We start from the raw sequence: 19,552 nt of genomic DNA, 5'->3' as shown, positions 1-19,552 counted from the left end.
GAATATCCGAAATCTATACCAAAATAAGTTTTGATTGAAATTAAAATAATTCTTGTATTGCAAGTCACAAAATCAGAAGTATAAACGGTAATACCGTGACCTTAAAATATATAGACGTTTCAATCTCTTAATTCAATGGAGAAAGTAACTAATTAATTATATTGGTAATTAAAATATACAATCAAACATCTAATCCAAAGTAGTTTTAGCAACGCAACTGCTACGGTTATTTTGACTTAATTTATATTTGATTTTAGTGTTATATCAATTCTTATTATTTTTATTTTCGATTGTGTTTGCGTAACATATTATTTATTTAGCTCTTCCCGCTAACATTTTTAATTATATTTCAGATCTAAATAAGACATAATATTTTTCATATTTAGAAGAAAAATCTATTGTATATTGTATCGTTTACCAAAAATTTTAAAAGTCAATTATGTATATATCATTGTGAAAGATTGCATATCATTACATAGTACGTTGTGAAAATATTTATGTTAAATTTATAAAAGTGGTAATGTGAAACCAAACCGATGATCGAGAAGGGGGACTGTGGGAATGGCGTCGAAAAATCGGACGGTGGGAAGGGGGAGGAGGAAGATATTTTCGGCGAAACTGTGGTTTTAATTTTGACGTGTTTCTGCGTGTTGGGGAGGTTACCGCGAGTGTTTTTCACGTCGATGTTTCGTAGGTGTCGTATTGTTGGTGGGATACGGTCGGTGGTGGTTGTTCTAGTGCTCGCAGCTACGTGCGTGGGGGGAAGCGAGTTTCCCGAGCGAGAATGTTGCGATCCGGTGTACCCTCCGAACACAGCGACGACCGCTGCTGCTCCTGTTACTCATCCTGTAAGCAAGGCTGCAGGTAAGTTATTGAATTAATTAAATAAAAGAACAAAACAACGGCCGATTGAAAGTTCGCGTTTATATTTCTTACTTTAAGAAATTTCAGACAAGTTTAATTGAAGCTATCTAAATTTTAAAACTTGATATCACCGTTATGTTAAGTCGTGAAAGGAGGTTATTCTACGGACCTTCTTGGTGACATTGCGTCTACATGATATGTCACCGACTCGGCACTTCTCTATAACTTTATAATTTTAAGCGGAACTTAGTCATACTTAGCTATATATGCAACGTAGCAAGTTACATAACATCGAAAGTGAACTGAACACTGAAGAAAGTAAAAACGAAATAAGGACAGAATCAGTAATAATCTGCATAGATATGTTGAGAAGTTAGGACTGACTTAAGTAGTTTGCGCTCATCACTTATGGATTAATCACGCTTAGAATGATCTCCCATGCCATCATCGCGCGTTAACACTTGTTAGATCACCTCTAAATCCAAAGTCTTTGTTGTTGGAACAGAAAATGATTAATCATCTGTCTTTAAGATCGGCACGATGACTAGCTTTGCGCTACCCGCATCCAGGGCGAGCTTTACTATGTCGTCAGTTTACCTAGTGTGGGGCCTACCTACGCCGCATCTACCAGCTTGTGGTCGTCACTCGAGAGCCTTTCAGCCCTAACGGCCACTGGTTGCATGAGCAATGTGCCCCGCCCACAGCCACTGGGTTTCTTAAATCAGAAAATATGTAAGTATCGTTTATTATTTAACAACAAAATAAACAACCGCGAAACTCTTTACGATGTAGATAACCCACGGGCATTTCATACCAGCAATTCTTCTAGCTACGTCGTTGACATTCGTTCTCTTGCGGACCTCCTTATATCTGCTCATTGGTTATTGAAGCACTCTGATTTCTGGTGGCAAATTAAAACCTCTGTTCCTGTTTTAACGATACTACCAAATTTTGTAACGTAACCAACGCTCTCCGGCCTCTAGTTTTGCAACGTCACTATGATGGCAAAACTCGTAGCGAGAATAAAGCAAAATAGCATGTTAAGGAGAACAGTCAACGTATAAAAAACTTTATTAAAAATATTATTTATCTCACACCTAAGCGCTAAAATCATCAAGATGACTGCTAGATAAGATTTTTTCGTTTGTTTGCCAGTCTGCTTTTCCGCGCGGCAAAGTGCCTTTTGACCTACATCCGTCGCAAGTTCTTTTGTACATCAGTGGAACTGCTTTCAGTATTTTTAGATTAATAGATTTAGTGTACATTGGCTTAAAGTTGATTTTTAATTACTGCATGCCGCGACACAGCGGTAACAAGGTGTTAATGAAAGATTAAAACGCTTTTTAATTTCGAATGACAATTTTTATGTGTTGTAGAGTCCATGAAAATAAATAGATCGAGATAATTAATTGAAACTGATCCATCCTAAAAAGAAAAAAGAAGAAATAGTCTTTTCGATGTTCATTATTCATGAATCTGATCAATACGACTTATAGATAAAAAAAATTATTTATGTAAGATGACAATTTATAATAGACTACCTTGTTTAAAAATTTATTATAATCATAATAATTTCAATCATAGAACAAACATTGCTGTACATAGGCCTCCCAGATTTTTAAAAGGACCAGTAGCGTTCATGCTCCATATTGCTTCGGCGCCGGTTTGAATTCTGATGCCATCAGTGATGTTTTTTTTGGAGATACCAAATGCCCAAGAATGATTTTATTTAAAAGTATTATGGCTGTAGTTGTCAGTAATATGGACTGTGAACACTACATACTTTTTAAAATCGTTGTGCATTTCCTATAACTTTAAATAGGCCGCCTGTCCACTTACGCTGTTCTTGCCTATCCACTGTTTCCATTCTAGAACCTCAAGGCCCTAGTGGAAAACAGTGATAAACCTTTACCGAGTACACTGCGAATAATTCTTCTGCAATTTTAATAAATGCATTATTTATAATTTCAGCTGATTTAAATAGATTTGCATAGATACGGGTTTCAATAAGGGAAGCAAGTGTCGATGATATAACTAACTTTAAATGGTCTTCGTAACACAGTCTGTGTACGAGATTGGACTTTCCGTTCCAGTATTATACGTTAACTATCGTTATGGGATCGTATCCTCCTAACGTCAGACAACGCAGTTTTCGACCGGTTTTAAATTAATTTAAGAATAATCGAGACCTAGTAAATCGAGTGTATAAAGCATCACGTGAAGAAGTAATACTCAGAATGAATTTAGATTGCTCACGTAGTGTGAAACTTGAAGCAAGCACCCGACCACTAAGATATACAAAGTAAGTAGTTAATTTGAAAATTACTACAAGCGAGTTAAAGTACCGGTACCTTTACAAGCAGGTACAAGTTTTGGCATTACTAAGATCTACGAAACTTCGTGGCACAGCTGTAGAAGTTTGATGTATGCTAGAATTATTGCCTCGAAATAAGATTTTCAACCTACTTTGCATGCGCTTACATTTTACGAGTTTTATTTTTTTATTTAAAAATAATTTTTTAATTAAATAAATAGTTTAGTTGTTATTATAAATACGCACTTAGTGTAATTTTTTACTGTACACAGTAGCTGTAAATTTTAAACTACTTACATATATTCCTTTTCACCAAATTAACTAGAACCATTTTGAAAATAATATTTTAATTAACCAAAACATCGTCAATCCACTTACTAAAATTGTGAAAAGCTAGCACTGAAACATATTGTTTTTAGGATTTCTTTTTAGTTTGTTTTATTAAGCAAAAATGTCTCTCGGACACAGATTGGTAAAAAAAGGTCTAGTTTTAAATTTTTTTTAAGAATTAGAGGTTTATTGACTGTAGAAAAAAAGGTATTGAAAAATTTACGTTGTATAATCTAATAACAAAAGAGTACTTTAACCTATGAGCAAATAGGGGTGTATAAGAATTAGAGAACTCAACCCTAGGTGCGTGCCTTGACCGGATGTCGGCCATCGTTTATTTATAGTGGTATAGCTTAACAACAGGGGAAGAATAGGCAAAAGCCTTTCATATTTATTGATTTTAAATAAAAGTAAGGCAGGCAAAGCCTTCCAGGTCTTCCGTCCATTGTACATATAATATTCTTGCACCCTTGCTCTTAAAAATCACTTGTCATGCCCGTTTGATTCAATTTTAAATTAGTGTAAATAGCTTTTTCATTTCACTTCGGCTTGGCGACCCCGCATTTTAAAGCGTAAAGTGTTTTAAGCGTAAATGCTAATTTTATGAATTACTCATATTTAACTGTATATTTATAACAATGCTTTTCAAAAACAATAATGTATATAATAATCCTGATTACTTTTAAAAGATATAACACTATTTAAAACAAAATTCATATGTCGATGTACAAATGTAGAATCTTTTAAAATAGTTTCAAATTACACTATTCACACGAGAAATATTTTGATGTATTATAGTATATCCCCTAAGGCCACAACACAATAAAACGTATTAACTGTATTATTTATTATTACTTGTGTTGAAAAATATTTTTTCGACTCTTTTAAATAATTTACTAAATATAATAAGCGTGATATTCTGTCGATATAATCTTAATGTAATTTAAACATTTATTTCAAAGCAGCCGAGTTGCGTGGTCCTTAATGGCGGTCGGTATAATCCGTCGGTACTCTGATATCGATTTTCATGCAAGGGCACGAATCGATACGCGACTTGTTCAAATACATTATTCAAGCAGCCGAATGTAAAATGAGGATCATCACCTTACAAACGCGAGAATTTTTAGGAAAACTGAACAGGACTATATATATGATATGCATTGTTTGTCCGATAAATATGTTATATTCTTACATAAGTAGGTGTAGGTGTTCTTAAACGTTAAGTTTTTAGTATTTATTTTTTTAAATTAAACATTGAACATGTAAACAACTTTTGACTTAATAAAAACTTGTTACTAAAACATATGTATCGAAGAAAGAATTAAAATGAAAAACGGAACTATTTTGTAATTGTCGTTCCCAGCGACGCGGTTACGGGAAAAATAAGCTTTTACTTATTTTAATTTAAAATGTTGGTTGTGAAACGTTCAGAAATGCCACTGACGCAATTACCTCCATTTCCGCGTTGTCGACGTTAAACCATGGCCCATTGTATCAGAGCGTTGCTATAATCCGAAGTGGTTTCAGTTGTTTTGGTTAAGAAAAGACGTAACCACTATCAAGTGCATTTAAAATAAAAGTTTCACATAAAACTTAGGTACACTGTCACACATCTTGACCAACATTCATTCATCAATTTCAGAATTGTACGAATATTACCGGCGAATCTCTTTTACAAGAGGTGATTTACATCGGTATCAAAGGGCAGTCTATTTAAGCCGCCAATCTAAAGTGCAAACATTTGAATTTGCGTATGCATATACGTAATATAATTTACTATATTTTGGTTTGAAGTGTGAAAAATAGTAAAGTTTAAAGCTTTTGAGAAGCACGAACACGTGTTCGAAGATTTGAGATAATGATGTAGGCGCATGTATAGGACAGGTCAGGACAGGTGAGAGAGGTCTATTCCTTGCAGTGGGAGTCTGTTAGCTGATATAATGATGACAGCGTTAACTCTATTATTGACTTTATTTTACATCTGCTATATACATCTAGCGTAGGTAAAGGCAATAAACGAAAGTCTGGGAGACGTTACCGCGATTCGTCGAAAGTCGTAACCTATATTATATTTTATTACGTTGTAGTTAATCTACCAATCCTATACTTCTTTTCTTATATATTTGCCGATATCAAATGAACTAACATGTGCTAACGTATTTTCTGAGTAAATTATACTATATTAATGTTATGTGAAATAAATTTATATACGTTTAATAATTTTTTTAAACAAAATAGATTCTGTTAATATAAATAATTTCTTTTTAAATATTCTGTATACAAAGAAGAACAAGAATTGATAGAATTTGATAATTGAAACTTTGTAGATACTGGAGAACGTAATGAAATCTATGCTTTTCTCTCTCTGGCAAAATAGTCTAAATGCGGAATTTAAAATAAAACTCCTGAAGCGTTGAGATATACATTACTGTAAATAATATACAGACGTATAAAAAAGAGTCACGTCTGTTCTTTTAAGTGAACGTAGGTACTGTAGTTAGACATGGTCGTAACATTAAGAGTATTATTATACATGTGCATTAATTTCCAGTAATTAACTGTCTTGTTTACTTGTTATTTACAATAAAATAGAATTAGATCAGTGTTAATGAGATCTACACTACTCCGTACAACAGAGTATATCTAACTTGTATCGAGCCTCTCATAGTAAAATTATTGCAGCAGCCGTATGTTTAATGATCGCAATTAATTTAATAGTCCACTGTTCACATGGAAATAAATTATTTACACAGGTGAATGGTACCATATTTTATTGCACAACAAATAAATGTTCTTGTAACTCTATTGTGAAATACTGATTTATACGCAAACGACCTTGTAAAGGTTGACGGAAGGCTCAGTATGCATACGGCTTCCTGCCGATTCTATCGAAAAGTCTCTGGAGGAAGATATAGTGGACGTCTACTGCTAAAATTATAAAGATAACGACTAATTTATAACAAATTGACTAAACTATCATTTCCTTCATGTCTCTCATCTCCATTCAAAGGCCGTTTGGTAGAGATCGCCTTGTGCGATAAGACCGCCTCTTGTCTACGTTACGTATTTGATGTGCCCTAGGCAAATATTTAAAATAAATCATATTTTCACTGTCAACAAATAGTGTCAAAGATGACTTACGGAAACGTATTTATTCTTTTGTAAAACACTTTATAAAAACTGTATTAAATCTACCTATATACACCACGATATACCATCCTCAACATCATCATATACGACAGACGTCCGTTGCACGTTATTGGCGTCCTTCTGGCTACATCCAGAGACTACCTGCAACCTTCACCATGTAGTGGGGAGCTAACCAACGCCGCATATACTGCCTCTTCTTGTTTCTGTTTGAAGCCGACACTGTTAGCCTTGTAGGACTGTTACAGCGTGTTTAGCCGAGGATCAGAGACTCGCGAACTAAAAATAAACATTTCTACTGTTATTCTCTTACGCTACTTGGGTGTTCTTTGATGCATCTTTGGATGTTGATGGGGAAGTAGCCCTAGGTCACCACTGCTGAACCTTTCGGCCATCATATATATGTGAAACATCATAAATGTAACATGTATATGTAAAAATGTGCGTAAAATTTGATGACATCGTTGAAATACTTCGAGAAAATCATATCAATGTTGTAACACTTAACTTACATTAAACTTACTTTTGTTATTAATGCAAATATATGATCCCTCATAGCTTGGCGCAATAACAACATTGTAATGTAATAACATCAAGTTGGAAGTACGTTCCGAAAATTGATATTGGAAAATTATTCTATTAAGAGTGGCAGTTGACTAACAGGGATAAAAATACATCGGTGAGTAAATAAAATTACGCATCCTGTCCACCGCGCAGTAGATACGCGGCGACCTGGATTGCTTTTTAAATTGCAGCCACGGCACCGACGATTCGATTCTTTTTTTTAATTTTAGTAATAAATTGTTGAATTTTTGACAGTTTTTATAATAACATACATTGATTAACAAAGTAAAAAAAATATTCGAAATGTATAGGTTAAAGATGATAGAGTTCATTTGTCAGCAAAATGTTTAATAGTCCCTATACCTATTTATCACTTTATATATGGTGAGGACTCTGAAATAAGTTACATAAATTATGACCAAGAGCTTCTGGCAGTACACGGTCTGCAGAGACAGGTTGTAAACAATGATTTACATTAAGATGTAGTAATCCGAACTTTGAAAGTCGTTTTTTGTTATCATACTTTTTCTCATTACGTTACCTATTATTACAGAAATCATTGTTTTTTGGGTATACCATACATTAATTGCAACAAGAGAGCTAAACATTAGCTCCGTAAAGCGTTTACATCTACCTATGACCAATCAACGTATAAATAATTCAAAATAAACGAAACGCTATTCTTTCGATTTAAAACAGCAAATAGTTTTCAATCGTTTACTGCTGGTCACAGGTTTTTCTTAATGCCTTCCGCTTTACACGTATTTTCTCCTCTCATTCAAACCACTACTGCTTGCTATCCTGTAGTAATCGGCCCATCAAGAACGAGGGCGCCCTACCCGTCTTCTCCCGCTCGAAGACTTTCTTCCACAGATTCTCTTTTACAGATGTTGAAACTTACGTCGACATCATCCTTCATCATCGTTTCAACAGGAGGATGTCCATAGCTGTATATTGGCTTCTCCACACATTTCCAGCTATTTTACAAAACTTGCAAAATAATGTTCTTTCTATAAAAGAGTCAAACGTTATTATTTGATAAATTTGCAGAAATTTAAACTTTCGAAGTAATTTATAATAATTTTGTTAAGTTAATTTACAGAGAAACTTTGTTAGCCGCCATCTAAATCAACATTTGCGATAACTCGACTAAATTATTGTCCTTCAACGAAAATTATTTCGCCGAATACTACGAATTTGCGTAAACTTTAAATTTGACTTTACTTTTTTTTAATTAATTGTTCAAATTAATTACGTAATCTATTGTAGGCTTTTGCTAAATCACCGGATTAACTAATCTGAAACTTTTCTGATTATAAATCGTATGCTAAACGTTGTGTAATTTTTTTCAAATCGTTAAACAAAAATTTTAATTTTTGCTTTTACTATTCAAAGCATTGAGACCAAAGCAACTTCAGGCAGCAGTAAGGCTGTACTAGTGTATAAATAGTTTTTATTATAATCATAAAGATAAGGTTCCAGTTAAGACGTACACTGCTATTTGCTTGACAGCTTTTATGTGCTGGAAAGCACCTTTTGACCTACATACATACATAGTTAGATTTTTGCCGAGGCTGAGACTCGTTTTTTAATTACTAGGCTCGTTAGCCTCTAAGACGCGTGCTTAAAGTGAAAGGAGCCAATAGACATTTCATTTCTTTTACAATTTTGTAAGCAAAACTTCTTGATATCCTCATTCTTTTCGGTTATTAGGCTCTGAAAAGCATTTATTAAAAAGAAACATTTGAAATAAAACTGATTCATTGATGCTACGAAATATCGTAGCTAATGTTAGCCGTAGCACTGTAGCACATTAGCTTATTATATTTGCGTTATAAATATTATAAACGTATCATGAATGTTGGAAGCATCAGTAACCCTTGTTGTGTAACTTACGTGGAATGATACAAAGTTATCACTTTCATTACATTAATTACTTAGAAGTCTCGCTTCCCTTTGAGTTACGGTGTCCGGAGGATTTGTGCTTACACTTATGTATTCAGCTAATTAGCTATAAAAACGAATGCAAATATTAACTTGGAATTAAATATATTTTCATGAATACTCCAAGAATAAAGATTTGATGTTCTTCTTACGTATAATAGTAATATTGCAGCTTTACTTCTGTTTTGTTACAAAATGAAATCAAAATAATGTACGTGTATGATATTTTGATTTACCTCAGCCAAAGTCAAAATCTATAACTTACGTTAGTTATATATAGGTTTGGCGCAAATGCACAAATAATGTGAGCGATACAAGTCGAAATAGAAAAATATTAATAGTGAATGGAGATTGCTACATTGTAATTTGGCGAGTTTTCTATTAACTTATATCGCGTTGTCTTCCATTAAACCATTTGTTTCTAGGATCGATAAGAAGTAATTTTTTGTATTAGCCATTAACATGCCAAGCTGGTCTGAACAATACGCCTGAAGAACGATATCGATCAGTCTTTAGTTACATATGTCTCACGATTCATAATATTCTCCGTTAAAATGGTGACAATAATGTGAGAATATAATCATTTGTTACAACTTCATTAGTGAAACTATTAAGTAATGTTGATGTTAAATAAGTGAACATAAATTAAACATGCCTAAAATACAAGCATTATTGGAATATCCTTTTAGTTATATTCTTACTAAACAATGCTAAAAAAAGGTACCATTGCTCTAAAGTATTAGTACAAAATAACTCAAATAATTATAACTAGTATAATAATAGATTTAATAATTATTCATTGTGAATACGATTGGCTACATAACTTATTCTAATATTTAATTTAAATGTTAGCAGCGAAGGCTGTATCGCGTTAAAACTGTATTGTGCCTTGACCGAATGGTGGTTATTTCTTATTTATAGTCAGGCGATGACGCGGCATGGTGGCGTCGAGAAAATAACCAAAGGCCTTTTAACTTTATTGATTTTAATTAAATCGTGGGTTAAAAAGTTACTGGAACACGCAATTTAAAAAAAAAATATATATATTTTTATATGGACAGTGAAAATTAAGCTGATGAATAATCTAAATATGGTACTTAATAATACCTTGTTAACGTAAAATCACTGTGCATTACTTACAAATAATTGTTCGTGCATCAAATTTATTAATTATGCGTAAAATAAGTAATATACTTATAATAGGAGTTATTAATTTTTCCCAAGAGAAGATATATGAACGATATCTTTGCCTACGGAATTGTAACTGCGTCATTAATACATAATATATATTAAAAGAAATTTAGATGTATTGTTTCACAGTAGGTTCTGAACTTCGTTATGAAGATTAAAAACAAAAGACGGCCAAATTTGTATCGCGGAATTGATTTTAAATATTCTGGTCTCTAAAATACATGGTGACAAATCGTACTGTCAAAAACGATAACTCTGTATTATTCAAAATCTATGTAATATTGGAGCGAACAATATGATCGCCCGTTAGTTTAATCAACTTTGATTTAATTTAATGTGTAAAGCGAAGAGAAAGTTCTTAACTAAGTTATCTCGCAATCTCTGTCAAAATAGTTCATGAAACTTTTGAAGGTTCGCCTAAAACGCTTCAAAAGAAATTCTTAATGCCACAACTTAAAGGCCGTGTCATTTGTCTGAGACAGCAGACAATAGAGATCTTTTGATAAAATTTTATAAACTCTTAAGTGTTTTCCTAAACTTTATGAATTGTTGCTAAAAGAATCTTATGTTTGATAAATTGTGATTTGAATTTATTGTTGCCGAGGTATATTGACACAGATAATAGATATACTAAAGCAAATGCCTGGTTCCCTTCTATAATATTAATTAAAATGGATACTCTTGCAGTCAGTTAGAGAGAGTCTGTAAGGTAATAGTACCAAGGCCGCTAATTTCTTGATATTTCTTGACTATTCGTTCATAACTAACTTAAACGTTAGCAGATACGGGCCTGCATTGGATATGTATGGTGTTTAGACACAGCAGTTTCTGCCCGAGGTCAACATTACATTAGTTAGATGTATCTCCTATCAACAGTAGACTTATTAGGTTCATTGTTGTATGAAAAATAAAAACAACTTCCAGTAGTCTGTACTGTCCAGTCGAACTAGAAATATTAAATATCAATTTTTCGTGACAATATAGAAACTGATCAGAATTTAATCGGAGTGCTCACATACCAGGCAGCTCCGGCAATTCGTGATTTGAATATAATCACCACTGCTTTATTTTTAGTATATAGTGTATCTAGACCTCAAATTATTGATATTCATACATATTAAATAATGCTTTTGTTAAAAAATCAAACAGCCGCTTCTTAGGTATAAATTTACATAACAATGTCATCCATTTAAAAATCACGCAAATTATTAAAACAATATATGCTATGGTTCGATGATATACCTCCCCTAATATCATAAAGTTATTTTTGTATTGTTTGTTAATTCTTTTCTGTTTTTGTTTCTACGTCATTATCATTGGCAGGACGTTCACTGCTGAACATAGGTCTCTCTCATAGATTTCCAAAAAGACCAGTAGCAAGCGGCCTGCATCTAGCATCTTTCGACTATCTTAACAAGGTTTTCTGTCCACGCTCTGGGTGTTGGTTCGTATTTGTCCTGCGCGCTTTGTAGCCTGCTCACCGCTGCTTTATCTTGTCGATACGCTGACTAAGCTGGCAAGTATTTTCGACTGGTAAATAACATCTTAAGGCGAATATGAAATTAGAATACCAGTTACTAGAAAAATTAAAAAAACAGTTTGTTGAAATAAGTAATAATAATTTTATAAGCGTTACATAAATTCACGATTTATCGCTTGAAGCAATTAGTCTTATGCTATAGGGCATAGGTGCATGCCTTGACCGGAAGTGACCTATTACACATTTATAGTCAGGCGACGGTGCAGGTTTGCAATGGCGTAAAAATAACCGGAGACCTTTACAACTTATTGATTCACGGTTGAACGTGTACTGCATCGTATGTAAATGTAAATAATGAAGGAAAGACATGTAAAACGTTTGAATTTATTTCTGAAATTAACTCGTCAGTCCTTTCATGTAACACTTATCTAAAATTAACTAAAGGTTGTACAGAGGTAAAGCTGACCGACTTAGTAGATAGACATTAGATTTATTCATCATCATGTAAGCCTGTAGATGTCCAAAGCAAGGCGTAGATCATCACGATGACCGGTCTTGTGCTGCCCTAATCCAGCGACTTTCAGCAACCCTAAGTCGTCTGTCTACCTAATAAAAATCTTACTTCAATTGACAAGATAGGAGCTTTCATCCCTTTATAATTAATCAAATAATATAGGACGGTTAGAGAAAAATATTAATATTTGAATTATTTTAAGAGAAAGATCAAAACAAAAACTTGGTAAAGTTAATAAGAAAAGAAAAAATCATATAAAAGTAGCAAACGACTCGTCCAATCTATTATGTAGCTTACGTTTTAACACAGGTTCTTTTGTTTCGGGCGGCTTCGTTACAATTTTTACGATGCATCACACAGCAAATAGATTTTGCCGGAACTTTTTTACACCCGTTTGAATATTTGAACAAATAGATGACGATTCGGCTTTTTTATCGTCCACATTCGCTGCAGATACAAAACGACAGCCGTCCAAGTCTAGGAAGTAGTAGAGGACTTTGGGCTGTAAATATTTATTAACTCATACGAAAACAATATGATTGGCTTCAAATATAAAATGACTTTCCGCTTTGATTCTAGTAACTAATTTGATTCTTTCTTAAATGTATTGTTTTTCAAACCCGAAATTTATATAGCAGTAGTATTTTCGTTTCTTTTCGGGCTTTTGTAAATTTCTCTGTGTAATACTCCTGGAACTTTCGAGCTAGAACATTTTTTAGTGCTGGTCACTATGCCCATAAGACGTCTTGTTTTAAATCATTCTTGCAAATTCAAATTCGAACGCTGATTTTAAATCTGACGCCGTTAGTAATGTGACCGCTTTCATTGCATTTGGGTTGTTTTGAGGAGTGAATATTTTCTCGGACGGTAACTTAATCTTGCTTGCATCTTGTATAACGGTGTGTATCTCATCTTTAGGAAGGTATAGATACGTGCTTGGGTGGTAATTCATCTTCACCCGCTAAACGTATAAACTCCTGTACATTCCATCTAAACTTTCGGCATTTTTGGCTGTCCTATTTACTTTTATACTGCTTAGTCTTTTGATACAAGGTAATGCTAAAAATTTCAATCTTTATTTATCGATCGCAGCACATTACAACATACGTTTTTTATTTGATCATACCTTTTTTCCTTAATTTAGTAAAATAATTCCTAAGTTTTTTTAATTTTTTTTTGTCTTATGCTTATACTTATTAGTTATTATACATAAAACTTTAAATATTTTAATTAGGGACTACATAGATAGCGGGGATTACATAAAATATCGTCGTAAGGTTGAGATTGTGACATCCTTAAGAATTAATTATTACAAAAAAATGTTAATGAGGAAAGTCTATAATTGTATGCCTTTTGATAAAAACAAAAACAATAAAGTCCGAATTTTAGCCAAAAAGTTAGATAGCGTATTACGAATTCAATTTATTCGGTGCCCGGTCGAAACGGGAGTGCAGGTTTTTGACTTGTTAAACATTTTAATTTGCTTCCAAACTCTGAATAAATGGATTGAATTGGCATTAACACGTTATTCCGGACTTTGTACAAAACAACCTAGAAGAGTTCATACAAATAACGTTATTATGATGTTTTATAGATATCGTTAAAGAATAAGACAACGTGTTGATTGATGTTAGGATAAATTATTGTCTGCTGTAATCAGGTGGTGTGAAGGTGGTGTGTAGGTGGTTAAATTATTGTTCATTGTAATATTTTCATTTAATCCAAGAAGTTAACTGAAACTTATCTATTTTTTTTTCTATTTAAAGTAGAAAAAATACTTTTTTGAGCCGGAAAATATATTTCACGGCTAATATTCTACTATTATAGCATAGTTATTTTTGTAATAGTTTGTAAACTGTAACTTCGTTATATACACGTTTTTTTTTCTCATAATGACAAAACATTCGTAGTCAAAAAAAAGTAAATCGCTTTTGAATTATTAATAATAATCAATATTACTGTAACATTCCCACTTCTTCAGATCATTGGGTGGCGGCTGCAGGGTCTTGATTGAAAATCAGTGTTTCGCTCACTGGGTGATTCTAATTACTGAAGAAGAGTGAGAATAAGGCCAATATGATAATATTTTTTATATTAACGGCGAGGTTACACAATATATCACCATATAGATATACAGAAGGAAGCAGCGGTGGCTTCCAAGGGTGGCAGGAATTAGGGCTTACAATACCGAACTAAAATCTGAATATCGATGTTTGATATTTTAAATTTGAACTATCCGATACCGGTATTTAAGCCGATATTCTTAATAAAAAAATTACAATTTATATTTTTACTTATTACTAGTTACATAATTTTAAATTATCAAGCTTTTAAAAGTTGGTTACGGTCAAAGTATGGGATGCAAATTCGACGATTGCACGGTTTTGTAATTTCCTTAAAAGTTTTATTAAACGTTTGCTTAATTCTATGTATTCATTATGTATTAACAAATTTTAAGTAATGAAAACTTAATAAATACATTTACAATTAAGTCTAAAAGAAAGTAAAACTTCTCTGAAAGCCGGTTCTGTCAAAATAGTTCCTTTAACTAATAAAGCTAAGACAAGGTTAACTTATGTAAAATTATTACCAACTTAATACTACTACAATAATTGCTGTTCGTGACAGTCTTTGGGTTTGTAGGCTCTAGTTATAATTTTAGAAATGTTTAAGTTTTAGACAGAATTATGAATAGTTGGAGCAGTCTAAAATTGTTTGTCATAAATCGTACGAATTTTGCTCACATTTTGTACAAACTGATAGAAACAACTTTTAAGCATTTTAAAAACGTTTTAAAAGTAAAGATAAACTATCGGTTATAAGTAACTAACAACTCATAATTTAAAAATTAACACGACGAAAAGTCACACGGCAGATATAAATTAATCCCAGGCACAAAATCTAAAATAAAAATCTCCATCCCTTAAAACGGTCTGAGCTTTTTTACACTTACACGTAAAATATGTAAATAAAACTTAAACATTACGGTTTCTTTGCGATTAATATTCAAAAACATAATCTCTCATCACTCTGGAAATAGTTTACCAATTCAGGTTGCTCTCTTGAGGTTTTGGTTTTGGTTTCCTATCCATCTGAAGAAGGACTCTCAAGACCAATTAGTTTCATTCACATTTCACTTGAAGACTTTCATTCTCCATATGCTGAGGCTCACATTATATTTGTAACTGGTACACCCATTTCAGTCCACAGATTTCAAGAGCAATGTTTTGATATTTCTTAAAATAAATCCAAGTCTTTTTGTCTCGTCTGGGCCTCTTTATTGCATGCAGTATTATTTTTCGCCGATAGACTTTGGTCAAAGTACGTAATTCTGTTTTGTAGGTCACAACAAAAAGGAAGAGCACTGATTAAAGTCTTTTGTCTTCAAGCATTAAGTATTTCCGAGATGAAGATGTTTTCGATGAGGGAGTTTTATAAATGTTGCTAAGCTAAGTCGAATACGTCCGTCTATCGATCTCTTGGGAAACGCTACTCCGACTAGGCTTTACGACTATCTCGAGGTCATAGTATTTTTCCGAACCACAACCGAATTCGGATGGTGAAATTATTTTACATGAAATTAATGTTGTTCAAGTATATTTCTTTTTTGTTCCACAAAACTGCATTGACATGGTTAAGAATTCAACTAATATCGCAAATAAAATAAATTTTAATCTTTCATACATATTTTCTGATAATTACAATATAAAAATAAACAGCATTTCTATGTTTATTATAAATATTTTTTTATTCTTCTCAGGTTTGCACTCTTGTGGGAGTGGTAACGGTTATGCCCCGATCGGTTCTTGTGCCCCCGCTGCTCTCGCTATGCGTTGCCTTATAGCTCTCTAGTTGGCGGGGTGACAGTATTCATTTATTGACTTTTAAGTGACACCTTACACTTTCCCTGGCACCGCTAAACATTCTATTGAGTCCTTATTATAGGGGACATGTTCAAAGAACTTGATAATTCGTATTTGCATAGTCGACGACAACCTTAATTCTCAGTTCTTTGAAGATCGAATCTTTGTTTCCAGCACCACATTACAATGGCGTCAATCTTCCGACGATTCAGAATCCTCCGCATCCAAGTCTCAATTCCGTATATAAGGATTGAAATGACCAGGCTTTCCACGACTCGAGCCTTTTTGCTTAATTCTTTGTATATACTATATCCAGTCATTAACGAAACATAACATGTGTATATTACATTAATATAGGTATGTTACATTAATTTACTTTTCTATTAGAATGCGACAAGCCAACAACTTCTGGCAGTAGAAAGTCTGTTAACGAGCAAGTAAACAATAATTAATTTGAATACTTAATAAAATAATTTCGAAAACGTATCTTTTTTATATTAGCATTACGTTATGTATTATTTCTGTAACCTTTGGTATTTTGATGGAATGTACAACTCCTTTAATGACTGCAAATGAGCTATAAATTGGCCATTTTAAAACTTTTACTCCTGTAAATAATCCTCCGTATAATAATTATAACATAAAAATAACTTGTGATACTTACTACAGGTACAACCACATAAACACCAGTGGGTAAAACATGTTTAAAGCAAAAAAAAAACATTTTAGCTACTAAACTGTTGTCATATGTGTGCCACGTAAGAAAGGAGGAATCTGCTTTAACGTATTCATAACACGATTTCACTATAAAAACATAGCGGATAACAAATAACGACAATTCATACAGTAAGCGCGCGACACAGTTCGTAATTTGTCTTCAATTCCTTCACAACCCTTCAAGTTTAGACGCAGTTTGTCCTACTTCCATCATACAAACTACATACAGCGACATCTGTTATTACGAACAAGTATAACAAATATTTTCCCCGTATACATTACAGTTACTTTCGTAACCTTGACTAATTGTTACCTATTTGACGAAATATTATGAGGAATTTTATAATACTAACTTTTATTACGTAATAAAGTTTACCTGATAAGTTTTTGCAATGATTGTCACTCCAATTTGTTATATATTTATTAAAGTTTGTTAAAAGAAATTGTTTCTAAAATTACATATTTTATACGTAATTTTGTTAATATAACAACGTTCTTTAAAGTATGACTTCAAACGGTGTCACAATTTTTATTACAAGGAATTAGGAAAATAAATACCGAACGTATAGGGAGAAATTAGAGAAGTAAAACTTGCGTTAGGGTACTGAAATTTAAAGTATATACATCCTATACAAAGACGGACCATATGCTACCTCAAATAGTTCTAAAATTAAAATTACCTTGTTAGTGCATTCAGGTGAAGAATCTCGTCCAAATAATCAAGCTTGACTTTAAGTTCTTAAAACTAGAAGATCCACTAGCCAGCGTAGATACATATATTGTAATATAAATAATGTATAAACTTACCTTGACTGGACTTCTAAACCGGACGAATAGCATATTGTTAATACTGTCAAGCTTTAACATGCTGGAAGGAATAACGAACATTCTCTAAAATGTGTTTTAAATACACTTTTACCTCCAAAACCATTTTATGTAACTAAATATCAAATACGTAATGTCGATATAATCTTTTGAAGTGAATATTCGAATTTCATATTCATGATGTGATATGTTCGTGGAATTGAACCATCAATAGCTATGTCAATGATGGCGTATTTTTCATTTCAATATACTGCACTTTACATGTTAAAGGTTTTTATTTTATTAGAAACACAGTTATAGATACATTATTTTTTTAACTTTAAGTTTTAGTGTTAATTTTTGCTTAATTTTTTTTACATTAATTGTATTAATCAACATTAAAAGGATAAAAATCGAAGCAATTCCAAAAACTTTTTTAAACTTGCATAATTTTCTTAATTAAAACTATGTTGTACTATGTTTAATTGGGTTCATTTCAGTTTTTATATTTGCCGTTAAAGTAAACAATAAAAAACAAGTTTTTTAATTAGTTAAAATTAAAGTAACATATATTTTATTATATTTGTATATTAATATGTATGTATATTTAAGAAAAGTCACTTTATCAAAACGGTGAAAGAAAACATGTCAAGGAAATCATTGAACAATCAGTTTCGACTTTAAATAGGAATACGCCTTTTACTTAAGTCACTACAAGCATACGCGCGATAAAAACACCATGTCCCTATTTTACAAATCTATTGTACACAAGAAACTAATTTAATAATTAACATTTTCATAGTCATTGAGTTTTGGTCAATATTAGTTTTATTTTTATAAATATGATCATACTTTTATACTCTGTGTCGAGGTGGATGTCGAATCGAAGCAAAAAAAGCTAGTTTTATATAAGAATATATTGTGACTGGAAATATGATATCTATCCCGTCGACTATAATTAGTCCTCGCGGCAATTTATCACGCGCAAAGACAGCGATGGCACGACACTATCCCGTCTGTTGGATCATATTACTTCGTACAAAATATCCTAGTGTTATGTTTTAATATTTTAAGATATTTTATTTGTCTACTATGTTCACGTGACAAACCATCGTTTGGTGAATAAAACAGCGATCACCGAATTGTATAAAATATGATGACAGTATATTGTCTTTTTAATGTTATCGCAGGTGAGTATAGCCGCAAATGAACCAAGGTCACTGATGCAGCTCGAAGAATTGCTCATTTGAAGTTTAGATGGGCGGGGTACGGCGCTCATGTAACTGACGGCTGTTCGTGCTGAAATGTTTTCGAATTGGGACGACGAGCCTGGAGAGCGACGTTCATAGCTCTTCTGTGAAAGCTGACTATATAATTAACGTCGCCAGAAGTCTTTGGATCTGGGCAGTGTAAGACCGGTTATCATATTGGTCCTTCAGAGAAAGCTATGTCTTGCAGTCAACGTCCATTACCTGATATGGTGATGATACTCAACAATTTCAAATATTACTACATGGTCATTCGTTCCCCTTTTTTGATATAATTACCTATCTTGTACATTTTCTCCTATGGATTGATTGGTTAGTAAGAGTATTAAATATAATAAGTTGCTTAAACAATAAAATGTTATGCTATAGAACCTTCCTTTAAATATATTAATTAAATTTTATATTGCTTTTAAATAAAGATTATGACATTTATTATATTAGCCGACAGTGGGTGTACGCGTGGCTATATCACGCATATATATCGATTACGAGTACACGGCGACGTCGTGCGATGGACCAGCAAATATTTGTAGCGGATAATGTTACACGATA

At 32.7% G+C, this 19,552-nt stretch overlaps 1 protein-coding gene across 1 annotated transcript in view; it reads left to right on the top strand.

Annotated features, from left to right (window-relative positions):
• Positions 1 to 536: 536 nt before the first annotated feature.
• LOC137925134 (uncharacterized) overlaps positions 537 to 19,552 on the top strand; it is a 244,851-nt gene continuing 225,835 nt past the window's right edge. The window contains exon 1 of the mRNA XM_068768518.1: positions 537 to 864. Coding sequence (XP_068624619.1) covers positions 537 to 864 — 328 coding nt within the window. The remainder of the gene's footprint in view (positions 865 to 19,552) is intronic.

Source organism: Battus philenor, unplaced genomic scaffold, assembly GCF_028537555.1.
Source record: "Battus philenor isolate CCGP_79_NKW_IND1 unplaced genomic scaffold, ilBatPhil1.0.hap1 SCAF_26, whole genome shotgun sequence".
Lineage (NCBI taxonomy): Eukaryota > Metazoa > Arthropoda > Insecta > Lepidoptera > Papilionidae > Battus > Battus philenor.
The sequence above is the reverse complement of the archived record's forward strand: the minus strand, read 5'-3'. Positions and strand labels throughout refer to the sequence as shown.